This window comes from Dipodomys spectabilis, unplaced genomic scaffold (genome assembly GCF_019054845.1).
Source record: "Dipodomys spectabilis isolate Male_0828 unplaced genomic scaffold, ASM1905484v1 ptg000329l, whole genome shotgun sequence".
In the NCBI taxonomy this organism is placed as follows: domain Eukaryota; kingdom Metazoa; phylum Chordata; class Mammalia; order Rodentia; family Heteromyidae; genus Dipodomys; species Dipodomys spectabilis.
The window spans coordinates 1,828,126-1,856,036 of record NW_024871006.1 but is presented as its reverse complement, the minus strand read 5'-3'; the positions used below and the strand labels follow the sequence as shown (position 1 = coordinate 1,856,036).

Here is a 27,911-nt window from a genome sequence, read left to right as displayed (position 1 = left end):
CCGTATCTTAGCTATGGTGAATAATGCTGTGATAAACATAGTTGTGCTGATAGCTTTAGAATGACCTTGTTTGTGATCATTTGGGTAAATGCCCAAAAGTGAGATTGCTGGGTCATAGGAGAGCTCTATGTGGAGTCTTTGAGGAACCTCAATACTGTTTTCCAAAGTGATTGAACAAGTTTACATTCCCACCAACAATGCAGTAGGGTGCCCTTTTGGCCACATCCCCTCCAGCATCTGTTGTTATTAGATTTCTTGATTATAGCCATTCTAACTAGGGTGAGGTGGAATCTCAATGTTGTTTTGATTTGCATTTCTTTTATGGCTAGAGAAGTTGAGCATTTCTTCATGTGTCTATTGGCCATTCTTATTTCCTCTTCAGAGAAGTTTCTCTTTAAGTCTTTATCCCACTTATTTATTGGGCAGTTGTTTCTTTGAAGATTTGTTGTTGGGAGATGTAATTTTTTGAGTTCTAAATGTATTTTAGATATGAGGCCCTTGTCCATTATATGGCTAGTGAAGGGTCTCCCAGTCATGGGCTTTCTACTGATCTTGGTAGCTATGACCTTTGCCATGCAGAAGCTCTGCAGTTTCATGCAATTCCATCTGTCCAACCTTTCTTTGATTTTTTGTGTTTCTGGGTCTTTTTAAAGTTTCTCCTATTCCTTCCTGTAATGTTTTCAGTGTGTTGCTTTTACTTCAAGATCTTTGATCCATTTGGAGTTGATTCTGGTGCTGGGTGATATATAAGGATCTAGCTTTAGTTTTCTACAGGTGTTTATCCAATTTTGCCAGCACCATTTACTGAAGAGGCTGTCTTTCTTCCATTCTATTGTTTTAGCTTCCTTATCAAAGATTATGTGGCTATAGGTCTGTGGGTTCATTTCTGGGTCTTCAGTTCTATTGCATTGGTCCTCAGGTTGGTTCTTGTGCCAGTACCACGCTGTTTTGATTACTGTGGCTTTGCAGTAAAGTTTGAAATTTGGTATTGATATTCTTCTAGCACTGTTCTTTCTGCTAAGGACTGTTTTTGCTATTCAGGGTCTTTTATTGTTCCATATGAATTTTTGGATTTCTTCTTCTATTTCCTTGAAGAATGAGGTTGGGATATTAATAGATATTGCATTGAATTTGTAGATAGCCTTTGGCAGAATTGCCATCTGTATGATGTTAATCTTTCCAATCCAGGAGCATGGGAGGTTTTTCCACTTCCTAAGTTCTGGTTTAATTTCTTCTTTTAGATTTTTAAAATTTTCATCATAGAGGTCCTTTACTTCTTTAGTTAATGCCTAGGTATTTTATTTTTTGTGGGGCTATTACAAAAGGAGTTGCTTTCCTGATTTCAGTTGTGCTCTTCTCGTTATTGGCATACAGAAAAGCCATTGATTTTTGAGGGTTAATTTTATACCCTGCTACTTTGCCAAAATTTCAAATGAGCTTGAGTAACTTGGTAGTGGAGTCCATGGGGTTCTTTAAATACAAGATCATGTCATCTGCAAAGAGGGAGAGTTTTACTTCATCTTTCCTTATTTGGATCCTCTTTATGTTTGCATCTTGTCTTATTGCTCTAGGTAGGCATTCTAATCCTAAATTGAAAAGAAGTGGAGAGAGTGGACATCCTGTCTTATTCCTGAGTTTAGAGGAAATGGGTTTACCTTTTCGACATTAAGTATAATGCTGGCTGTAGGTTTGTCATACACAGACTTTTTTATATTGAGGAATGTTCCATGGATTCCTAGTTTTTCCAGAGCTTTTGTCATAAAGGGGTGTTGGCTCTTGTCAAATGTCTTTTCTGCATCTATTGAGATAATCATGTGGTTCTTATTCTTGGTCTTGTTGATGTGATGAATTATATTAATTAATTTGCATATATTGAACCAAATTTGAATCCCTGAAATGAATCCTGTTTGATCATAGTGTATGATTTTTTTGATGAGTTGTTGAAGTTGATTGGCCAAAATTTTGTTGAGAAGTTTGTATTGATGTTCGTCAATAAAATGGGTTTCTAGTTCTCTTTCTTTGATGAGTCTCTGCCTGGTTTTGAGATGAGGGTTATGAGGCTTCATAGAAAAAGTTTGGTAGTGAACTTTCACTTTCAACTTCATTGAAGAGTTGGAGGAGTATTGGTATGAGTTCTCCTTTGAAGGCCTTATAGATTTCAAATGTAAATCTATACAGTCCTGGGTTTTTCTTGGGAGCCAAGGCTCTTATTGCTGTTTCTATTTTGATACTTGATATAGGTCTGTTAAGTTGATTTAAGTCATCTTGGTTTAGTTTGGACATGTCAGTATTTGCTAGAAATTTGTCTATTTCTTCCAAATTCTCAAACTTATTAGCATAAAGGTTTAAGAAGTACTCCCTTGTATTGTTCTGAATCTTGGTTGTTTCTGTGGTGGTGTTTCCATTCTTATATCTGAGTTTGTTTATTTGGGTGTGTTCTCTTCTTTTTCTGATAAGATTTGCTAAGGTTCTATCAATTTTGTTAATTTTTTCAAAGAACCAACTCTTCGTTTTGTTGATTCTTTCTATGTTTTTTTTGGACTCTTAATTCATTTAATTCTGATTTCATTTTAATTATTTGTTTCCATCTACTGGATTGGGGTTTAGCTTGTTACTCTTTTTCAAGGAGCTTCAGGTGCCTCATTAAATTGGTGGTTTCAGATCTCTCCAATTTGTTGATGTAGGAACTCAGAGCTATAAACTTGCCTCTGAGTACTGCTTTTGCTGTGTCCTTTGCTGGTGATTTGTGGGTTCATTCTTGTTAAATATCATGAACACTTGAATCACCTTTCTAATCTCTTCTAGGACCCACTGGTGGTTCAACAGTGTGTTGTTCAGCCTCCATGTGTTACAGGATTTTCTTTGGTGGCTTTTGCTGTTGAATTCTAAATTTATTCCCTTGTGGTCTGAGAAAATGCAGGGCATAATTTCAGTGTTTCTGAATTTGGACAAATTGGTTTTGTGATCTAAAATGTAGTCTATTTTGGGGAATGTTCTGTGTACTGCTGGGAAGAATGTGTATTCTGATACTGTTGGGTAAAATATTCTGTAGATATCTGTTAAATCTAGTTGATCTATGCAGTTGTTAAGATCCAAGGTATGTCTGTTGAGATTTTGCTGGGTTGATCTATCCAGCAGGGATAATGGTGTGTTAAAGTCCCCAACAATTATGTTTTTGGATCTATATGAGATTTTAGGGAAAGTAATGTTTCTTGGATAAATTTGGGTGTTCCGTTATTTGGTGAATAGATGTTTAGAATTGTAATATCCTTCTGAAGCAGAGATCCCTTAATTAGTATGTAATGACCTTCTTTATCTCTTCTCACTAATTTTAATTTGAAGGCTATTTTATCTGAGATTAGGATTGCAACTCCCACATGCTTATGGGGGCCATTTGCTTGGTAGATTTTATTCCAGCCTTTCACTTCAGAATATGTTTGTTTTTGTGGGCAAGGTGTATTTCTTTGAAGGAAGCCAATGGAAGGATCTTCTTTTGATCCAACTAGACAATCTATGACCCTTAACTGGAGTGTTAAGTCCATTAATATTGAGAGTTAGGACTGTGGAGTGTTTGGTAATTTCTGCCATGTTATCTACCTTCTTGGGGGCTGTGCCAACTGAGTTCTTCCTATGATTCTTGGATTCTCTGTTTGGGGGCTGTATCTTGGCCTTTATTGTGCTCTTCTTGGTTTTCTATGTGTAGGACATCTTTTTTTTTTGTTGTTTTTTTTTTGGGGGGGGGGGGGTCCGGTCATGGGGCCTGAACTCTGGGCCTGAGCGCTGTCCCTCAGCTCTTTAGCTCAAGGCTACCACTTGAGTCACAGCGCCGCCACTACCGGCTTTTTTCTTTTTTTTTTGCTTATATGGTGCTGAGGAATCGAACCCAGGGCCTCAAGCATGCAAGGCAAGCGCTCTACCACTGAGCCACCTTCCCAGCCCATAGGACATCTTTAAGTATCTTTCATAGGGCTGGTTTTGTGGAGATATATTGTTTCAGTTTTTCTTTTCTATGGAAGGTTTTTATTTGTCTCTCTATTATGAGGGAGAGTTTAGTTGGGTGCAGTATTCTTGGTTGATAATCATTTGCCTTTAGGGCATGGCAATACATCATTACAGGCTCTTCTTGCTTTAGTCACACTTCTTTCACTATCTTCTTTTGCCTTCCAACTTCTACCACTCACCCCTAAGCAGAACCTTTTTTATATTCCTGTCATTCATTTATAAGGACTTGTTTCCACATATGATAGAGAACATGCCATGCCATATTTGTCTTTTATTCTGACTTATTTTACTTAACATGATGATCTCTAGTTCCATCCATTTTCCTGTGAATGGCATAATTTAATTTTTCTTTATGATGGAACTTTATTACTTGGTTGATGGACACCTAGACAGGTTCTACATTTTGGCTGTTGTGAAAGTTGCTCTATAAACATAGATGTTTCAACTTCATTCTTTTGAATATATGCCTAAGAGTAGTATATCAAGATTATGTAATAGTTCCATAAGTGTGAGCTAATAGCAGCCATTTTTTTTTTTTGGGTCCAGTCGTGAGGCCTGAACTCTGGGCCTCGGTGCTGTCCTTCAGCTCTTCAGCTCAAGGCTAGCGCTGTACCACTTGAGCCACAGCGCCACTTCCGGCTTTTTTCTTTTTGCTTATGTGGTGCTGAGGAATCGAACCCAGGGCCTCTGGCATGCAAGGCAAGCGCTTTACCACTGAGCCACCTTCCCAGCAGCCATTTTTTTTAACAAAGGCACCAAAATCCTACCTTGGAGAAAAGACACTTGTCAAAAAACCATGTTGGAAAACCTGGATATTCACACATAGATTCCCTGTCTGTCACCATGTATAAAAATTAACTGAAAAATGGATCAAAGAGCATAAAGATCTGAAATTTCAAAACTGCTAAAAGAAAACATATTGAAAGCCCTTCCTGCTCAGAAAACAAGAACAAGAAGTGAAAGACAAGATTGCATTAAAAAACGAACTCTCATTTTGTACAATCTAACAGCAGTGATTCACTAGTGTTTATATTACCTTTAGAATACTTAAGCAATTTGGCTTATGGCACTTCATGCTATGGGATTTTTAAATATTTCTCTGTGTATCTGTCTCTGTCTGTGTTTCACTTGTCTCTTTGTCTCTCTCAGGCAGTATGGGGGTTTGTGTTCAGGGCCTTGTGCTTGCTAGAGTGGTACTCTACCACTTGAGCCATTCATCTAGGCTTGCTTTTCACTGTTTATTTTGATGATGAAGTCTAGCTACATTTTCTTTCCAGGCTGATCCTCCTGTTCCCAGCCTCCTGAGTAGCTAGGATCACAAAAATGAGCCATCAGTACCCACCTTGTATTTATACATTTTCTGTTTTGTATTCTATCTTAAAATTTATTTTTTACAGACTTTAAAATTATGTATGTACACCGTTCCTTTACTTTGTTAATTTTTGCTTCTGTGGCTTTTTTCTTGTCCATTTTAATGGTCTCCACGTTCAGACTTTTCTACAGATATTATAAATTCCCAGTTTAGTCATTCTAAACATATATTTAGTTTGGCCTGCATAATGTTTTCAGATTTTTGGATGAGTTGATTATAGAAAACCAGGAAATCTCAATACGGTTTGGATTTCTAGTTTTGGTGTGTGTGTGTGTGTGTGTGTGTGTGTGTGTGTGTGTGTGTGTGTGTGTGTGTGTGTGTGTGTGTGTGTGTGTGTGTGTGTGTGTGTGTGTGTGTGTGTGTGTGTGTGTGTGTGTGTGTGTGTGTGTGTGTGAAGAAGAGTGATTCAGGGGTTTCTCTCAGTATAGCAAGTAGCTGGAGCTGGAACTGACTAGATAGTGCTTTTGGATTAGGTCCTAAAATGAGCTGTAACTGCTTTCAGAGAGTCACTGTCATAGAGATCATGTTTTCTGTTAAGTAACATTCAAACTGGAAGTCAGTAACAAGAAACGAATATTTTTTTTTTCAGTAATGGGGATTGAACTCACTTACCAGCAAACACTTAAGCTGTGCCCCCAACCGTTTGGATAAAAGACTGAATAAAGCCCTTTGAGATAAAGACTTAATATCCAGGTTTGCCTTAAATTCATGATCCTGCTATACCACCATACCAGGCTCAGCTAGGATTTTTTTAAACCTCATTTTTCAACCAAAACTTACATTAAACAAAGTAGGCTGAAAAGGAAGTTACAATAAAATGGTTAAATATTTTAAGCTGAGAGATAATGAAAGTATTACTCATCAAAAATTGTAGAGTATGTATAAATTGATATGTTTTCAAAACTTAGCTGAGCTATTGTCTCAAAAATCTAAATAGAGTGAAAAAACAAATATAAAAGGATGTAAAATAAGGTTAAGAGGAGAAATCAACAAATTTGGAAGCACAGTGTAGAAAAACCAAATTGACAAAAAAAATAAATTAGGCCTTTGTTAGTGGCCAAGAAAATAAAGGGCAAAAGACAAAAATTAAACAACATTCAAGAAATGAAAATTACCTAGGAACATATTTGATTACAAGAGATGTAGTCTTTTCCCTCTCCTCATTGGTTTTTTTAACCAGAGACCCTGTAAGTGTTTGCAACTGGATTTCTATTATGCAGGTTTGGCTAGGGTTTTTTTTGTTGCTGTTTTAATTGAAATGAGTATTGTGTAACATAAAAATCAACCATTTAAAGTGAATAATTTTGTGACAGTAAATTCATTAGGTTCGATAACATGTGTCTGTCTAACTAATAATTTTTAGCAATTTGCACTTTTTTGGCAGTTGATCCTGATTCTCCATCCCTCTAAGATCTTTCTAACCATTTATTTTCTTTCTGACTGTATGGAGTGATCTATTCTGAATATTCATATAAATGGGATCATTAACATGTGACCTTTATTTCTGATTCTTTCACTTAACACAATGTTTTCAATGTCAGTCTACCTTGCAGCATCAGTACTTTGTTCATTTTTATGGATGAATAATAATCCATTATGTGCATACATCATAATTTATTTATAAGCTGTATTCTGTCAGCTTAGAAGAAGCAGCTAAGTTTGACAAGTTACTCTTCTCTACTTCGGGGTTATTTTGTCTATATCTCGTGCCAGGTGAACAAAAATTATTATCTGCTGATAAGTTTCTTTTTCTATATTCATTGGTCAGAAGAAGTAATCAACAAAAGTTGCCACCTTTGCAGGACAGTTACAATAGAATTGCTTTGCCTAATGCCCTAGTCCTTTGTATGCTGTGTCATTGTTTCTACCTTTTCTTATTAGAGCTCCTTTTCACAGTCATTTTATTTCCTTTTTTCCTTTGTATTTCTAGAAGTTAGAAAAATATTGCTGATGATAGTTACAGGAAATGAAGTCTTAAAGACAAAATACAACTGAGATAAAATAGAAATCATGAGCCATAATGACAGCAGTTACTTCTTTGGTTCATATTGGCCTCTATGTTAAAACTGAGTAAAGAATAGAGCAAATAGAGAAATATTATGAACACAGCCTTAGTGTTAGTGACTCCTCAAAGATAACTTGACTGTTTGCTATCAGACACCCTAGAATTCCTTCATAGAGACTCAAAAAATTAAGTTTTACTAATATATTTGCATAAATTACCTTATAATCTGATATTAATTTTAATAAGAGATCTCTTCCTATTGGTGTTCCCAAATTATATCCTGTATACACTGGTGCATGTGCCAGCAAGATTTATTCTGTTCTTTCTCTCTTCCTGTGTCTTTCTCATTTTTTTTGTTTTTACAGCGATATTGACTAAAGCCAGGTTTTGTGCATGCTTCCAAGCATTCTTGGCAACACTCTACTACTATAAGCTACAATCAACCTTTTGTTTTTATTTCATTTGTCAGTTAGGATCTTACTGTGTTTTCTAGGCTGGCTTCAAACTAAGCATTACCCTGCCTCTACTTCTCAAGTAGCTGGCATTACAGGTGTGACCCACCACTGCTGGCTTAGTTTATTTTTGTAAAATAAACTAATAGTAAATGTCATCCTGAGAATTGGAAGATCCTGAGTGTCTCTGTAAAGATGGAGACTACAGGATGAACATGAAAAACAAAAACAAAAAACCCAAAAAGACAAGCCCAACTGGGACTGAAAATCCAAGGGACCAGTGGCCCAGGCCGAGGATAACCCTTCACTTCCAAGAAGTGAATGAAGAATTGGATGCCTTGTGGTAGAGATCAACATGATGGTGGAGAGAGGCTTGCTTTCCTTCCTGTTTCTTGGCAACAAGTTTTGAAAGGGGAAAAGAAAATGAATTTTCTCACTAGAAGAAATAAAACATCTCAAAGACAGAAATCTGATGACATGTTAAATAATGTCTAACCATGTGGTTGGTAGTCTAGCAAACAGACATGACTTTCTGGAAGAAAGAGTTTGCCAAATTATTATGAACAATAGATTAAAAATGTTAAACATTTCCACTATTGGGAAATATGTTTTTATTTGCTCTTTGAATTTCTTTGATTTCTCCCTTAATAATGGTATTGAGGTTTGATGCCATGAAATTTAATGAGGGTCTTTTAAATTTGGTGACTGTGAAAATCTTAATCCTCTAGTTTTTTTATTACTCGATATAAAATTTATTCATTTTAGCTGTGGAATACACAAATGTCAAGGAACTTTGATGAAACTTCCAGTAATTTGAACCATATATCTCTATTCTTAGCGAAAGATGAAAACACCCCAAAGGAGGTTTTATGTGGAGTAAACTCAGTCTGGAAATAGTCTATATCGAGAGACCTAATGGCCTTTTGATGTCTGATTCTTTGATTTTTGCCTTTTCTTTTTAAAGGGGTGCTATGTGATTATAATTAGAACCATCTCAGCTTCTTTACTTGGAAAGCTAATTGTTCCTTCGCTCACTCAATTATGACTAATCATATAGTTCTGAACGGTAGGAGGGTTTGAAATTATTACTATGAAGGTTCACCATGTTTAAGAGAGAATGTTCCAATTCATCCTGAAAGTTTTATCACATCTATAATGTGTACTTGTTCATTTTATATATAGTAGCTCTGGTGTGAATATATATTTATTCAAGAAATTTCATTTGAATAATTTTCTAAATAATTCACCTGGAATATTATACTTTGCTGTGCTTACACCTGGAGCCATTATATTTCAATTGGAAATTACACCTAAATTACTAGAAGGCATTTACAAGAATTTCTATTCTTTATTGATAAATGATTTAAGTGATTTTGTACTTTTTCTTTCGCATTTATCTTCTCTCGAGAAAAGTTATCCATTAATTCTGAATATAGTTTTTTCTTGCAAATAGTATGGATGTGGGTCGTGGTGAAGGGACCCAGCTGTTCTCTTTTCTCCACTCTGCTTGAGCATCTGAAACCATTTTAGATCCAGAGCAGTCAAAGTTTCCAGTTTATTGTAAACATTCCTTAGCTTCAGTGATCATGCTGACTAAATCCTCCCTCTGAGAAGCACAGTGTAAAGCTTGGAGAGAAGAGAGCAGTGTGTGGTGACCTTGCTTCAAGTTGAGAAAAGAAAAGTCCACACTAATGGGCATTTCTTTGTAGATCTCACTAACTAGGAGAACTCATTGCTTTAGGTGAGTGTCAGTATGACACAGGCAGGAGCCTCTTGCTGAGGGACACATTTGTGGCACTGCTTCACACAGAATGCTTAATTTGTAACTTGAGATTTTGTTGGTTAGTTGGAAACTCTTCTTTGGAATTAAGGTCATAAAGCTATTTTTTTTTAGCAGTTTGTGTGTACCTTTTTGAATTTCTATTTAAATTTACTTTAGTGAATTGTAGTGATATATAATCGTGGTAGAGAGTAAAATAAGCTAATATTGTATAGTGATAGGACAATGGTTTTAATATTCATACTTTTGTTAATCAGAAAATCCTGTGTGGTTGTTATTGTCTGCATTTTAAAGGGATGAAACTGAAGTTCAAAGAAATTAGCAGTTGTTCAGCACAGCATAGCTGACTAGTCTGCACTGAGTTTTACCTTGAGGCCTGTTTAGTCCAGACTTTGTTCCCTCATCTTGATAGAATACTTTTATGCTTTTTATGTATTTGTGGTACTGAAGTTTGGACGTGGATCCTCAAGCTCTTGCTAACTGAGCTTGCTTGTGTAGTGCAATACTGTGTGAGTTGTGCCCTGCTTTTAAAACTGGTTACTTTGGAGATGCAGTCTGAGGGACTTTTCTGTCTGAGCTGGCCTCAAGCCACTATACTCAGATCTCAACCGCTTGAGTAGCTAGAATTACTGTTATGAGCCACCTGAGCCCACAAATTTTATATTTTTAAAACAACTTCATGTAAATCATTCACAGATAGGAACATATAATAGATGTGTCTTCATATATAACTCTGTCAATCCTAGGTGGGAATTTGTTCTGCCCACAGCTCTTCTATCTGCCCATCATATCCTCACTGTAGAACCACCTCTCTTTCTCTGCCATGCTTATTAGCAGTAGAGTGCACGCCTGATCCTAAAACAACCAGTTTATTTTATCTTGAGGTACACAGAGCTAACATTGTGCAGTTGATGGAAGGTGCTAGGGTGGTGGGTAACTCACATGTCCCTTGTCATTGCCACTGTGTTCTACTGCATTGTCCCTTCTCTCTTATCTCAGGAGTCTGGAACTTAAGGACAGGTAGAGTAATTCAACCAAATATGCTTCCTCCTAGTTATTTTATGAGTCATTTGCATTTTTCTGACTTATTAAAAGAGACCTGATGCCATTGATTTGAAACATGTATTTCTTTGTGTGTGTGTGTGTGTGTGTGTGTGTGTGTGCGTGCGCGCGCGTGCGCACTCCCTCAACTATTGGAGTTTGAACCCAGTGCTTTGCATTTGCTAGGCAAGTACTCTACCATTGGAGGCATATCCCATCTTTTTTAGGCTTTTCTTATTTTTTATATAGGGTGTCTCATTTTTTCCTGAGGCTGGCCTCAGAGATCCTCCTGCCTACCCTTTCCACATATATAGAATTACAGGTGTCTACTACTATGCCCAGCTTATTGATTGAACTGTGATCTTGATCATTTTTTTGCACAGGCAAGTCTAGAATCATGATCTTCCAATCTCTGTCTCTGGAGTCACTGGGATTGCAGGCATGTGCTACTATGCCTAGTTGAGATATTTAATAAATGTCAATAGGTCTGGTTGTTGATTGTTTTATTCAAGTCCTGTTTACCCTTACTGTTTGTCCTATCAATTATTGGTGGAAAATAGTGAATTTCTAACTATTACTATGTATGTGTTTATGTCCTTGTGGTTTTATCAGTGTTTTATGTTTTTTTTGTATTTTGAAATTTTGTCCATTATCAAATGCCCTTTTTCATTGTTGGAAATGTTCTTTACTCCGAAATCTACTTTGTCTGCTATTAAGATAGCAATTCTACATTTCTTTTGATTAATATTGACATTGCATATTTTTTTAATGCTTTATGTTAAGCTATTGCCACCTTCGTTTCTAAGCACATGTCGGTGACTCATGCTTTTAAAATAAATATGATACTCTTTCTATGATACTCTTTCTAATTGGGATATTTAAGCCATTCACATTTATTAAAACTAATGCCATGGTTAATTTAAAATTATATTCCTCTTTATCTTATTAACCTGTTTTTCCCTTTTTGCTGCCTTTTGGATTTATTGAACATTTTTGTTCTTTTATCTCCTTTTTTGTCTTGTTAACCATAATTAATTGCTTTGTTATTTTAATAATTGCTTTAAAGTTTATAATCTACATTTTAAATTTATTGCAATCCACTCTCAAGTGGTATTAGACTAGTTTATGTATATGAAGCATAGTTTACTGGTATGTTTCCTTTTTTGAACCTTGTATGATTCCTGTCCTATTACATTTTCTTAAATACCATGCTGCATTCCCATTATTTTCACTTAAGCTGTTAAATTATTTTTAGGGAGACATATAATAGAAGCAAATATTATACCCATATAGGTAACATATATATATATTTACCCATGTAATTGCTATTCTTTGTGATCTTCTTAGTGATTCTTCTGTGCATTTCTGAATTTCTCTCTGCATCATTGTCCTTCAGCTAGGACATCTTTTCATTTTTTTGTCATTGTTGTTTGTGGAGGTGGTTTATTTTGTGCAGGTATCCTGAGAATGAGGTCTTTAATTATTGTATTACTTAAGTAATTTTTTGTTTTTGAATGATAGTTTTGATATATATGGAATTCTAATTTGACAGGACTTTAAAGATGTTGAGACAATGCCTTTCTGTTTACATTGTTTGTCCTAAAAAGTCTGGGGTCATCTCCATTATTGTTAAGTCTTTTTCCCTCGAGTTCTCTAATGTTTGTTTTCTTGTCCTTTTGGAAGTATTGAGGTTTGAACTCAAGGCCTTGTGTTGGCTAGGCGGGTACTATACCACCTGAGTCCAGCCTTTTTTTGCTTTGTTTTTCAGATTGAGTTTCATATTTTTTTCCCAGACTGGACTGGACTGCTGTTCTCTTATTTATGCTTCCTGCATACCTCAGATTATATGTATGAATTAAGTTAGGGGTCTCCCTAGCTTTTTAACTGCTCTGACCTTAAACCTCATTCTCCCAATCGTCACCTCCTAACTAGATTACAATTGTGAGTCAATGTGCATGCCTGGCCATTTCCTTTCACAGATTTTCTACTTGAATTCTTTTATGCTGGAATGCTTCAGTGTTTCCTTTAGCCCAGACCTGTTATGTTTCATTGACTTTATATCATTTTCTTACATTCTGATTTTATAGTTTTGTTCTGTTTTGAACATCTATAATATATATTTCTTATTTCTTCAGTTAATTGAATATTCATTGTTCTAATTAGAATTAATTCAATGCATTTTTTCCTCTTCTAGCTTGTAAGTTCCCTTAGCCCAAGAAGTGGTGTGACTTTTTCAGAGACATTTTCTCAGTGTCTAACATGGTACCTGACTATTTGTTAATGGTGAATGACTTCATGAACACTCCAGGGTTGTGAATTAACAGATGTCTGAATTTATTAGAGTTTTGTAAGAATCAGTAAAAGTATTACAAATTTTATTATCTCAGAGAAAACCTTAATCTTGTCTTCAGACATCTCTTGAAATAAGCGTATCTTATAACTGAGATTTGCTTTTATCATAAAAGTATGCAAATACATACATGTGATAAATGCAGTTTTTACATGTTCTGTGTATGTAATGGTTATATTATGGTATACTTCTAGTCATTCTCAGTGATCTTACCAAGATGACAAGTCTTCAGGAAGCTTTACAGTCACAATAGGATGGGTCTTTACAATTACATGCATCATGTACATAATAACATATGTCTTTTAGGCACAATGAATTCTTCCAATATTTGCTTAAGTATTGTGTTCCTATCACTGCATAGCTTTTATTACTAGATGTGTTCTTAAAGTCTGTCTTCTTTCCATATGAAAGTAGAGAAAGCGTCTTGAATATTTTTGTACTTCTAGTAGTGAGCAATAGGGTTCTAGGCATTCATTAGTTAAGTAAAAATACTTGAAGAACATTTCAGATTTCAGCTATTGGTAAGTGATTTAATATACAGATATTGTTGCAAATTCACTTAATATCAAGTAGCATTTTAGTGAAAATATATATATGTAGATTTAAGAAGAATGATGAAACCACCTTGAACTTTGAAATCATTTCTTTTTTTTTTCTTGTAAAAATACCATACAGAGGGGTAACAATTACATGAGCAATATAATGAGTACATTTCTTATCAAGCATTTGAAATAATTTCTTATTCTACTATTTACTATGTAACTTGGACAGATCACTTTACTCTTCTGCCAGTTTTTCATCAGTAAAAAATGTTTTAGTTATAAAAATCAAATGAGGGGCTGGGAAGGTGGCTCAGTGGTAGAGTGCTTGCCTTGCATGCCTGAGGCCCTGGGTTTGATTCCTCAGTACCACATAAGCAAAAAGAAAAAAGCCAGAAGTGGAGCTGTGGCTCAAGTGGTAGAGTGCTAGCCTTGAGCTGAAGAGCTGAGGGACAGCGCCCAGGCCCAGAGTTCAGGACCCATGACCGGACCCAAGGAAAAAAAAATCATATGAAAAATTCTGGAAATTTTCTATTGTGATTTTAAAACACTCCATATCACTTAGAAATCATTTATAATGAGCATAAAATTTCTCTTGCATGATAAATGTTACATTTATATTTGATAAATAAGAAGAAAATATTCTTCCTTAAAATTTGATCTGTTTGTGCATAGTGATGAACATAAGTGAGAATATTTCCCAGCTACTTTGAAATATTCAATTGCCCAGGGACAAGATAAGGATGATGTTTTTGAAGGAAATAAATATTTCAGCTTCACATTTCTGCCTTTTTTCTTTATTCTTTTGATCTGCTTTGGTTTACTTATCATTCTGTGTGGATGACTTCACACTGCTTTCTTTCTCTCCTTAGTAACTAGCAGTGGTACTGTGCCTATTTCAGAGGATTTAGGTTTTGCTGTTTTACAAGGACAGGATTTCCTTAGTATTTACTGATATTATTCAGTCTCTAAAATAAATGCATTAGTGGATCTGCACATAAATTTCATGTGTATGATGTATAATTTATACATGCAAGTTTTAATCAGAAGCTTCTTAAATATGGGAAACAACATTAGGTTTGGGATTTATTTTGAAATTTAAAGATGAATGGTTTAAAAAAATTGATTCACTATACACTATAGCTATTTTGTACTGAAAGTTCCTTTTAAAAAGATTTTGTTGCTTTAGAATAAAAATATTAAATCAACTTGAATCTGTTCGATTTTTATTTACTTATAGTGCTGCAGGCATAAGTTGGAAGTTAATGTAAAATTATTAATGTAAAACCTTAAATTCTTTAAACCTTTTTATTAAATGTACTTATATAGCTTTACTTTCTACTTTACACACAAATTTACACTGAGATTGGTTCTTATTCAGACTCCTATTGCAGCCCCAATTCTTTCTATTTCCATGACATCTAGAATTCTTTACAACACTTAATATATGAATACTTCTTTCGTTTTTTTTCTCTTTTGCTTAGCTAAAGTTTCTCCGATATGGGAACTGTTTCTATTTCTACTTCTTTTACATAATCTGTAATTTTTCACTGAGTATGTCTCAGAATTTGCTACCTGGGATACTAGTCTCAGTTGTTGTACCATGACCTTCTTGCCTCTACCTTATGGCTGTGTATTATGTAAGGGTACCAAAGGGCTCTAAGAGGGCTATTCTGATAACTGTAATAGGTTGAAGATTTCTTCAGGAGAGTTTCCTGTGGACACATCTTTCCCATTATGTCAAGGACAATGAGCATGTCTGAACCTCTCTGTTTCTTTTAGATCTTGCATCGGTATATCTGTTACAATATTTGGTATTGATCCTTAGTTTTCTCTGTATTTTATAGACTTACTCTCTTGGAATACATTTCTCATATAGCTTTTCTCCTTTGTGTAAGTTAGTGGTTAACAGGTTTGTAGTCTAAACCAGTGTTTGATGAATGACTCATTGTGTGGTTGGGTGACTGTTATGAGCTAAAATGAGCTTATATTCTTTTAAGAGGAAGAGGAAAAGAGAAAATCTTATCAGTTTATGATAACTATTTAAACTATGCCATTTAATTATGAGGTGTTGGTTTTGTTTTTTCTGGTCACAGAGCTTGAATTCAGGGTCTGGACACTGTCTTTAAACTCTTTTGTTCCAGGCTAGCACTCTACCATTGTGAGCCACAGTTCCACTTCTGATTTTCTGGTGGTTAATTGGAAATAAGAATCTCAGACTTTTATGCCCAGGCTGGCTTTGAATCATGGTCTTCAGACCTCAGCCTCCTGAGAGGCTAGGATTACAAACGTGAGCTACCAGCTCATGGCTAATATGAGAATCTTTTATCCTTAGAAATATTCATTTTATCTACAGTGTATCATTTGGCTTTTTAAGCATCAGTGCTTATATGATTTAAATTTAAAGAGAGCCTCCTCTGTCACTGAGGGTAGTTCACTATCCCAGTATATTTTGCTGGACTTGCACTGTGAGTACCCACTGTGTGATAGAATCATGAAAAGCCAGGTAGAAATATTTGCCACATCCTTTTCTTTCAAGATCTTAAAACTGTCCTAAGAAGTCTCCTACCAGTGACCTGGCCTTTTCCTGAAGTGTCTGATAGTCTGTGACTCTCAGATGCTTATTCTTCATTATCTATCACATAGCTCTTTTCTTTGCTGGCCTCTAATATTAGAAGGAGATTTGTGAAGAACATTTTCTTTCTTTGTTTGTTTTTTGCTACTGAAAGTCTTAGTGGTCTCCAGCAGTCTTGTTAATTTCTGTACTGATTCTACATTAGCAGTGCTCCAGTTTGACATTGAAGCAAATGCCTCCTAGGGGAGGGGTTATCTGACATTAGCCAATTCGCTTCTGGGCCTTACTTCATCCAAACTTGACACTGTTTAGTTTGAGTCTTAAGTATCCCTGTTGTTTATGTTGTCTTTTAAACCTGGTAAAATTACTTACTTTGTTTTTGTGCCAGTCTTGGAGCTTGAATCTAGGCCTGGGCATTGCCCTTGAGCTCTTTTGCTTAAACCTAGTGCTTTACCATTTGAGCCACAGCTCCACATCTGGCTTTTTGGTGGTAAATTGTCGATAGAGTCTCACAGATTTTCTTGCCTGGGGTAACTTTAAACTATGATCCTCAGATCTCAGCCTCCTGTGTAACTAGTATAATAGTCATGAAATAATGGTGCCCATCATAAACCTAGTATTACTTAGAAGAAGTAGCTGAACATTCACAAAAGCTTTAGCTATTTGAAAATATAATACTATTCAACCTATGCATTTTTTTCTTGGTTTAGTTTTCAAATTTGCCAACAAACAACTTCTTTTTTGTTGCTCAGTGTATTGTTGGGGAATTTTTAAATGTTTTGTGTCAAGTACCGTACACACCGTTTAGCATATTGTGTTTAATAACTAAAATTATTGTTAGTTGTTTTAGTTTTCTGTTGCTGCTCTAACAAATTACCAACTTTGTGTCCTAAAACAATTTTATTCTCTTATCTCTGCAACTGACAGTGTGACTTGAGACCTAGGGGGCTGAAGTCAGCCTGTTGTCACACGGCTCTTTCAGGGGCTCCATGGAAGAGCCTTTCCTTGTCTTGACTCTGTTCCTTCTCCTGCAGCCCTGCACACTGGCTCATGTTGATGCTCTAGGGCTTTAGGTCACTTCAGAAAATATTCTCATCTTCTCAGTATTATAACCAATACTAATGCCAATTTACATCGAACATTATTTTCTGAGTCTTGAACTATCAAATATTTATATGTCTATAGTGTCTATTATGTTTCCCAAGAATTAGCAGAGACTGATGGTCTTGGGAGTCCAAGGAAGAGGAGGCTAAAATAGCTTGCTCAATCACACACTTAGTGAAAAGTATTATTATAAGCTATGTTTGGGATGTACACCTTTAATCCTGGCCCTTGGAAGACCAAAGTGGAAAGTCATGAATTTGAAGCCAACTTGGAATACATTCTGAGATCCTGTATTCACACCCCCTCTCCCCTCACCGTCCCTGGTCCCAGAACAACTAAGGAATTATTTTTAATGGTTTTGGCTGATTCAGGCTAATCAATTTAAGTACCAATTGGCAGAACATAGATGCTAGTGCCTTTGACTATCTTTCCTCCACCCCAGTTAGAAAGGAATGGAGACTCTTCTCTCTGTTTTTCAGACTTGCTCAAAGTTTTTGTTTTGTTTTGTTTTGTTTTTGCTTAGAGTTTCCAGTGGAGATGCCAATCTGGCAACAACTGAAATATACTGTAAAGTAAAGCCCTTTAAATATATGTTGGACTACAGCCATTATTATCAAAAGTACTGCTACAGAAATGTGCCAAAGAAAGATTTTCAAATTAGGGCTGGCCTGCACATGCAAATGTTAGCTTGTAAAGCTGAAGAAATACTCAATTTTAGTCCATTAGTCCCCTACATTTTATTGCCCTTTTTGGAATAATCATGTACTTCAGAACATCTTTAATCTGAGATGGTTTGTGGTTGTGTAAGAATGTAGTTTCTTTTATTTTTCTATCTTTTATCCTTTATATTACTTAAAGGAGGAAAAATTGCTGTGTTTTCTAAATAAATCAGCTGAAAAGCAGATTTTCTTTCCACCTTTTTACCTTCATGGAGGCCCAGCTTTAAGGCATTTAAATGATGCATTTATACTCAGCCTTAAAACTAGCTCCCCTGGAAAAAAATCTTCAGTGATTTTCCTTCTTGTAAGATGCATTGTTGGATATCTTGGTAGAAGGGAGCAAGTAGTTGTTACATGTGACTAAATTGCACATCTTAATGTTTGCACTACACAAATGAATAACTGACTTGCAAGGCAAACAGATTTTATTTCAGCCATATGTAATGCATTTTTTACTGGATCTGATAGCAGATTTTCTTTGGGATAATTAATAATATGTAATTTTTGATCAGATGATATATTAAAATCATGTTATATATTAAGTTCAAAGTTTCAGATATTGTCCAATGTATTTTCTTTTTTTATAGGTAGGCTAACCAAAGGTAAACCTTTGATGAATTTTCATTCAGATTATTAAATATTCTTCCCATATTCTTTCAAAAGGCCTCAAAAATTAAAGAGTAACAGCCATGAACTAGTAATTGCCATCTCTAAGCACAAATCACTGTTTCAAAGCTCTCAGTTTTCACTTCAATGTCATCATCTTGTTGAAATTTAAGAGACTCTAATGAAATGATTACCACTTTTAATTTAAATTTAGAGATTTAGACAAAAGATTCTAAACACTCATGGAGCTACTATTTGTCAAGATTTACTGGATAGGAAACTTGATTTACATTGAGGGAGATCTGAGCTCAGTGTGTTGGAATGGGATGCTAATTATATATTTCCCCATGATTGTCTCTTAATATAAAATAATATTATCTTTAAAGCAGGATAGAAATTTTCTGCTAAAATTAATTTCCTTCATTGTACAAGGCTTATTTTAACATTTTAAAATGTCTCTAAAATATATTGATAATGATATTTATTACTTGGATTTATGTACTTATAACTTAGCGGCTAAGTAGTTGAACTAATACGTAAGAATGACATGAAGTAAAACAATAGATATGAGCTGGGTACTGGTGGCTCACATCTGTAATCCTAGCTACTAAGAAGGCTGAGATCTGAGGATCGTGGTTCAAAGCCATCTGGGGCAGGAAAGTCTGTGAGACTCTTATCTCCAAAAACCACCAGAAAACTGGAAGTGACACTGTGGCTCAAGTGGTAGGGTGCTAGCCTTGAGCTGAAGAGCTGAGCAACAGTGTCCAGGCTCAGAGTTCAAGCCGCATAACTGACAAAAAAAATAGATATGTCCTATTAAAATGAAAATGTTTACACTAAATAATTCCTATGAAGGATGGCAGTCAACATTAATAACTAAGTGGCAAAAGGGAGAAAACAGAGTATTTCAGCCATAGATCATATTTTTACAAGGTCTGTTAACACAGTTTCTTCTGGCTAATTAATGGTACATATTTTTAAGTTTTTAAGTTTTCAAATACTATTCAGTGTGCTTTTTTGTTTGATGAATATGTATCCAAATTATGAAATAATCTTCCCAAATACTTTTGGAAGAATCCTCAAAACTAAGGAGTCACATAGCCATGGGGCAGTATTAAGCCACAAAAATGGCAGGTAAGCCTGTAAAACAGATGCACAGAGGAAGAGGGAATTTTGCGGAAAATTGCTTTCTTCATCAGGAGGTGCAGTGATTATCATCATCTTCAGGTAGATATGTGGGGAAGGATATGAAGACATAACTAAACATTGGTGCATTCTTTCCACTGATATGCCAAAGGACTGTTTGTTTGCAGATGCACCATGCCCAGAGACAATGGTGATGGGGGTGTGGAAAAAATCATTAGCCTCTATCTACACCACTGTATTATAAAGACAGGACAGTTCTGCTAAAATGGAAACTAGGTGACAATGTTTTGTATCAGTCTTCCACTTAAACTTTGAGAAATGTTTTCAATTGGGAGAGAGAATAAATCTTTCTATTTGGAAAATTATATATATATATGTAGGAGATACATGTACTTACATTTCTTAGAGAGACTTTTAGACATAGAACTGAATAATTCCCTTCCATTACTTTTTAAAAAATTAGCCATGGGGCTTGAACTCAGAGCCCGAGTGCTATCCTTGAGCTCTTTTGATCGAGGCTAGTACTCTACCACTTTGAGCTACAGCTCCACTTCCAGTTTTTTGGGTGTTTAATTGGAGAGAAGAGTTTCATGTACTTTACTGCCTAGGCTGGCTTTGAACCGTGATCCTCAGATCTCAGTCTCCTGAGTAGCTAGGATTACAGTCATGAGCCACCAGCCTCCAGCCCTTCAAATTACTTCTTGCTCATCTCTTAAAATGCTGAAACAAGGGCACAGGATGACCAGTTGCAGTAATGATACTCACAAGACACACCATGTTGGAAATGAACTTTATAATTGGGGGGGCATGAGGGAAGGTATAGTAGGAGAAAAATAAAGGAGGGGGTAACAATGCTCAACAAGAAATGTACTTATTACCTTATTGATGTAAATGTAAACCCTCTGTACATCATCTTTACAAGAAAATAAAATTTAAAAACATATTTCACCATAAAAAATGCAATAGCATTATTTTATAATTTGAAAATATCTTTTTCCGGGCTGGGAAGGTGACTCAGTGGTAGAGCGCTTGCCTTGTATGTCTGAGGCCCTGGGTTCAATTCCTCAGCACCACATAAGCAAAAAGAAAAACGCTGGAAGTGGTGCTGTGGCTCAAGTGGTAGAGCGCTAACCTTGAGCCGAAGAGCTGAGGGACAGCGCCCAGGCCCAGAGTTCAGGCCCCACGACTGGACCCCACCCCCCCCAAATATATACATATATATACATATATATGTATATATATGTATATATCTTTTTCCTTCATTGTGATATTTACCTAAAATTTGGTTTAGGTAAGTTAAATGAGCCCATCTCCCAGCATTCTTGCAATTAGTGATAAGGTAATGTTTTCTGTATATCTTAACCTGTCCTGTGTGGGGAAATGAGCCCTGTTAATGTTCCTGAAGGCATTTGAGTAGAGCAGTGCAGCTAGGGAGCCAACAGGAGGAGCTGTGGAAGCAGATGCCTTGCTGGAGCAGACACTGGTGGGGGAGGAGGAAGAGGAGGAGCTCTTTGGGAATGTCTCTAAGCTCAGTTCCAGTTCTGTGAAAGAAACCTGTTCTGTGAAAAGTGGATTAAAAATATTCTTATACAGGTTTTCTGTGAAGAAAAGTAAGATAAGATATATAAAAATGTTTTGCTTCAATACGTAGGAACTAGTGAGAACTGAAAATTAGCTATTAGGAAGTTGATTGCATTTATAAACTAAACTTTTATTTTTTCCTCTTGTCAACATGCAGAGATTTGTTTTTTAGGAGCTTAATGACTGTATGATTTGTTTGAAGTATGAAGAGATGAAGTAGTTATCTGTTCCTTTTAGGCAAGTCTTCTAGAAGCCAGTGGAATAATTTCAGACCACTATATTTTACTGACTCCTTGCAACTGTTGGCAGACATTCATCTTTCTATTGATACATTGGCTCTCTAAAAATTGAGACATCATTTACAGAAAATAAAATTTACCCTTTTAAAATGTACAACACTGGATTTTAATATATTTTCAGGTATCTGTAACTGTTACCACTATTTCCAGGATCATACACGTTACTCAAAAAGAAACTCATAGTGGGGTGCCAGGCACTGGTAGCTCATGCCTATAATCCTAGCTACTCAAGAGGCTGAGATCTGATGATTGTGGTTGGAAGCCAGCAGAAAAAAGACTCATTTCCAGTTAACCACCAGTGAATGGAAATGTTTTTTATCCTATCATTTTGGGCTGTATCTCCAAGTGGTAGACAACTAGCCTGTAGCCAAAGAGCTCAGAGACAGTGCCCAGGACCTGAGTTCAAGCCACATGGCCAACAACAACAACAAAAAAGAAAGTCATATCCATTAGCGACCACTCTCCAGACCACAGATCTTCTGGTCTGTAGTAGTGACAAATCTGCTTTCTGTCTCTATACATTTACCTATTCTGGATGTGTCATATAAGTGGAACCATACAGAATGCCACCTTTTGTGACTGACTTCATTGACTTACATTAATGTTTTCAAGATTCATTCAGGTTGGAGCATATACCAGAACATTATTGATTTTTAACTCTCAGTAATACTCCATTGTATGGATATACCACATTTTGTTTATCTGCTCATCAGTGAATAGAAATGTGTGGTCTTCTACAGTTTTGTTTGAAGGGAAATCTTTGAAAGTAGCTATGCTTTCATCAGAGTGTGTGTTGTATGTTTATAGCCTGCAACAAGTTATTTTATTGTCAGCTCTTTACAAGGAAGTTTTATAGGATGCGGATCAAAAAGTGGAAGCCTGGATGTTATTTTAAAGAAGGCTAACTGTTCTTTTATTTGAGCCTTGTTCTTTTCTATTTCTACTCTGAAGCTTTTCTGACTTTCTAGGGAGAAAGAGGAGCAGCTCACTCGTGTGACTGAAGTACAGAGGTTGCAGGCCCAGCAGGCAGACGCTGCTCTGGAAGAGTTTAAGCGGCAGGTGGAGCTGAACTCAGAGAAAGTCTATGCCGAAATGAAAGAGCAGGTAAGAAGAACCATAGTGGCCATTGTGAAAGTCACTCAGTAGGAGAGCACATTCTCAACCTCAGTAAGACGGAAACATTTCACTTTTAAAATGCTTTATCAAAATTAGCCATATACAGTTAAGTTCAAGGTTTAGAATAAGAAGAGATATTGCCCTTTGATTCATCCTTTAAGCAATATCAGAGCAGTCACGTAAAGGTCTCTTCTAAAGGGGCAGCAAGAGCAAGAATGCATTTTGTCAGGGTAGGGAAGTTGTTCAATGATAGAGGATGGGCTTTGCCAACCTGGATTCCGTCCCCAGCAGCACAGAGAAAAATGCATCATGACATAAAGAATGAATGGGTTATCTCAAGGAAGACACCACCACCTACTTCTTGCTGTAGAAGAGCTCAAGTTGGCCATATCCTTGTTCTTACATGCTGTACTCCCTAAATAGTATTTAGTTGCAGATTTGCAAGTGGCCATTCAGGAAGACCGAGACTGTCTATAGAACTTTTAGCTTTGAGAGAAAATAAAGCATTTGTAAAAGAATAAAGGGAATTGTGGATACCTAGGTAAACATAGTGAATAATCAACAATTAACATTTGGTTTATGAAGACTAAACATTACCAATGAAGTTTTAGTTCATCTTGTTGTTCATGTCTACTCAAGGTATTTTTTCCTCCCTACCTCTTAGGAAACCACAATAACTAATTTTGTGTGCATTATTTTATACTTTTACATATAAATCATATAAACATAATATATAGTATTTTATTACTTAATAATAAAATGTTCAAATAACATAGTTTTATATGCATATAGCATATGCATATATATATATATATATACAGTATATGTTATATGTTATAGGCACATATAATTGTTCTTCTATTTTTAAAATTACATTTATTATTCTTATTTCTTTATTCACACTTAAGACTGTGTACCTGTCTTCTAATTATGTTGATTTAGTACAGTCCTTTAAATGCTGAATATATGTTATCATGAATATAGACTATTAACTCTCTTGTTCAAGTACGTTTATTTTCAAATGTTCCTGGTTAGAAATAATGTTGCAGTATTTATGATTCCATTTTCAGCCATAGTTATGTTCCTTAGGAGTCCCATGCATACATTAACAGGAGCAAGGTAGCTAAGATTTCATGTGTGAAGCTGATGGAGCCCTACAGTGCTTACAGTTCACAACTATGTTTGTTTTCTCAGCTCTGATTTCCATTTATGCTGAGTTACTGGGATTTGGGCCCTAAAAGTCTAGTCTGAAATCTCTTTTTGTTGTTGTTGTTTTTTATTTACTGCCTGAGGCAATAGCTAGATTCCTGCTGAAAGTTTGCTCTGGAAAGTAGAGGCTTTCCATCCTTGCAACGTCAATGTAAGGTCCAGCCCCCTGCTATGATCAGGGCCCAGACTGTAGGAAGTTTTGCTGGTCCAGATATTCCATGGAGCTGATAGGAAGCTCTAGAAAAGCTTTAAAATTAAAGGAACAGAGAAACCATCGAAAGACAAAGCTCCAGGCAAGAATTTCAAAGTACACTGTCAGAATTTTAGGTTAAAAATTAGATGCTTGAAAGTATTAGGGCAAAAGAATATATTCTTGAGAAAAGCTGACTATGATATTCACCTGATTTTGAATCAGTAACTTGTGCTTCTTGTGATGGAATATTAACAGGCCACAAAATTCATAGGTAAGGACACAAAATCAGATGAATAGCATGGAGCCTGTGAGAATATTCTTTGAAGAAAAGACTTCTGCATTTAGCCCTCACAGGATAAAAGCATACTTATGGAAATAAGCCACAACAGAATTCAGGAAAAACAGTTGAGAAGAGCAGCACTTTTATAAGAAGGCACATATCACGTAAATCAATGCAATGAACTCTGGATAGATCCAGGAAAAAGAATTGAACCTCACAAATAAAACAAATATCTTAAAAGCTTTTAGGTAGAATGGTACTAACAAACAAATAAATAAATGCATATTTCACAGTTGTAAAAGCAAAGTTGTTACTCAATTTTATATGTAATCAAGGAGTTTTGATCCGTAAAATCAACAGGAAGGCATTTTATATATGAGATGGTATGATATCTATTTGCAATGTCTGTAAAGTATGTAACTGTGTATAAAGACTTTTGTATGCATTCTTCATTTCTTTTCTGGAAGAACTTGTTTGAACACATCAACTACCAGAGTTGGAGCCAAGACTTCTCTGACATAGGGACACCAGCACATACCAAGATAAGGCAAGAACACAGGACTAATGAAGTAGAAAGAAGAATAAGAAGTGTTAAAAATCTAGTTCTAAAGTAGAATGTTAATGCATTTCAGAAAAAAGAAAGTATGTCAAGTATAAAATACAGATTTAATAACTTGAAACTAAATCCCTAGATTACACTAAAAATGATTAACAAACAAAACAATGGTAGGACACTTTGGCTAGCATATACCAGGCCCTGGGTTGATCCTTAGCACTGCAGAAAAAAAGATAGGTTGGTAGAGCGAAGTATCTAAGTCTCTTTTTTATGAATATATGAACTGTAGGTTAAAATCATCTTGAAATGTTCAAACTTTCAAAAGTGAAACAAACCAGTTAAACTTTTAATGTTTATTTAAGCATGAATAAAAAAAGTTCTAGAACCAGGCAATATTAGACTAAAGATGGTTCTGAATCTGCCCTGCCTCTACCACCTTTCAATGTGGTGAGTTATAACCAGAAGGACAGAAAATGACAGAGATTACCTGTTGAGTTCACGTTGGCATTTGCCTTGTTTAGGCATAATTTGATAACTTTCTGCTTGGGATTGGTTTGGGTTAACCTCTGGGATTTACTGAGGTTCATTTGCATAGCTATTAGGTTGGGTTGCAACCTACTTGCACATCAGCCTTCACATATGGATGCTCCTTGGAACCAAACTCACTGCTCAAGTATCATACTGGTGTAGGCCAGTTTATTCTGGTTCTGCCAAATACAGGATTAGTAAAATTAACTAGAAGAAAATGTGTTACTTATATTCAGGCAAAATAAATATGGAGATATTGAAATATGTTCTTCTCTACAGCAGATGGGGCAAGACCAAGACAAATGGAATGTCTAAATACAAAACAGATATTTGTCTGCTTTTTACTGATTAGCAACAACACACTAAATGTTTACTCTTATTGAGCAGTTATAAAACTCAGTAGACCATAAATAAATTTTCAATATATTACTGAAACTTGACATGTAAGAGAAGACATATTATTTACCACAACACAATAAAACTGGAGATTGAATTTCAATGAAAATGGCTACATTGTTTTTTTACCAAAATTAAAAACTTTGCTTTTTGAAAGAGTCCATTAAAAAAAGGAAGCAAGTAAAGTCAGAGATAGGATGGCAAGATTTGTAGTACCTCTTTTTCACAAAATTTATATTGAAAATATAAAAGAAGTGTTATAATTAAATAATAATGCAAACAACTCTGTTAAATTTGCCAAGGATCATATACTTTATTGATTATGTACTTCAACTAGTAAGTAATGATAGGCACTGATGGCTCACATCTGTAATCCTGGCTACTAAAGGAGGCTGAGATCTGAGGATCATGTTTCAAAGCCAAACTGGCAGAAAAGCCTCAAGTATCAGACTCTTATCTCCAATTAACCTCCAAAAAGCCAGAAGTGGAGTTGTGGTTCCAGTAGTAGAGCAGTAGCCTTGAGCGAAAAAGCTAAGGGACACAACTCCCCAAGTTCAAGCCCCAATACCACCACAAAAAAAACAAAATAGAAGAACTTAGCAAGAAAAGATAACCTCCCCCAAGGTATAACCCCTGCTTTCATTGTATTTGATGTTGGTATAATTTGTGGAGGGGAAGGGCAAAAACAAACCGTTTAAATAGGGATACAGGTGGACCCATTGCAACAATGAGATGTACAAATTGTTATGTCGAAAAACGAACTTTACAACTTTGGCAGTGGGGGGGTGGTGAGGGATGGGAAGGAATGGGAAGGGGAAACAAAGGAGGAGGCTCCAATGCTTGATAAGAAATGTACTCATTACCTTGCCCATGTAATTGTAACCCCTCTGTACAGTATTTTCACAATAAAAAAATTGTAAAAAAAGAAAAAAAAAAGAAAAGACATTCGGTGAGGAGGAAAGGGATGGTAGGGGAAAAACAAAGGAGAGGGTAACAATGCTTGATAGGAAATGGACTCATTACCTTGCTCATGTAACTAACCTCTCTGTACAGTATCTTGATGCTCTCTCTCTCTCTCTATATATATATATGCTATATATATATATATATATATATAATGCTAAATATGCTCACTCATTTGTGAAGTGCAAGTTAAAAGCAGCATGAGATGTTACTACTAGATATTGGGAGTTTTGTTGTTGTTGTTGTTATTTTTATCAGACTTCCAACAGAGTTCATTTCAGAGCACAGCCTTGTCTCATTTTCTCATTTGGTGCCCCTTATTGAATGCAACTGGGTGGTGATTTGATTCACCCCACCCAATGGCCACAGGCACTCAGGAACATTATCCAGGAGAGCTGATGTGCTTGACCATAGAAACAACACATCTCAATAAATTTCAAAGGATTGAAATCATTCAAAACATGTTATTTTGGCTCAGTGATAATAAATTATAAGCAAATAGCAGAAGACATAAGGGAAATCCTCACATATTTGAAAATTATATAACACAAATCAAGGAAGATATTTTCCTAGATAGCTCTTGGAAAAAATTTTGAATTGAATTTAGCTAAAAATATGGCCTATCAACTTTATGGAATGAAACTAAAATAGTAACCTATCCTAGTTACTTAAGTTTCATCTTAAGAAAAGAGAAAAAGGTATGCTTCTGTCCAAGAAAGCAGAAGAAAGAAAAATTAAAGAGTAGATTAGAGGCTAGGAATGTGGCTTAGTGGTAGAGTGCTTGCCTAGCATACATGAAGCCCTGGGTTCAATTCCTTAGTACCACATAAACTGAAAAAGGCAGAAGTAGCACTGTGACTCAAGTGGTAGAAGGCTAGTCTTAAGGGAAAAAAAGTAGATTAGAGAGTGAAAGTTTTAATACAGAAAAATCAATGAATGTTGTATTCTGGAAAGATCAACAAAATTGGCAAACTTCATCTTGACTGAGCAAAGCTAGTGATGAAGAGAGGATACCACTATTGATCCTATTATAGACAAAAGGATTGTTGAATCTCACTGGATTCCTACCAGCACGGTAATACCAAAAGCCAACAAGATC

The 27,911-nt window shown here is 35.7% G+C and overlaps 1 protein-coding gene across 2 annotated transcripts in view; it reads left to right on the top strand.

Annotated features, from left to right (window-relative positions):
* The window catches only part of Cep112 (centrosomal protein 112), a 344,883-nt gene that overhangs the window by 109,250 nt on the left and 207,722 nt on the right, over nucleotides 1-27,911 (top strand). For both annotated transcript variants that reach the window (XM_042665492.1, XM_042665493.1), the window contains one exon: nucleotides 22,540-22,675. In XM_042665492.1, coding sequence (XP_042521426.1) covers nucleotides 22,540-22,675 — 136 coding nt within the window. The remainder of the gene's footprint in view (nucleotides 1-22,539; nucleotides 22,676-27,911) is intronic.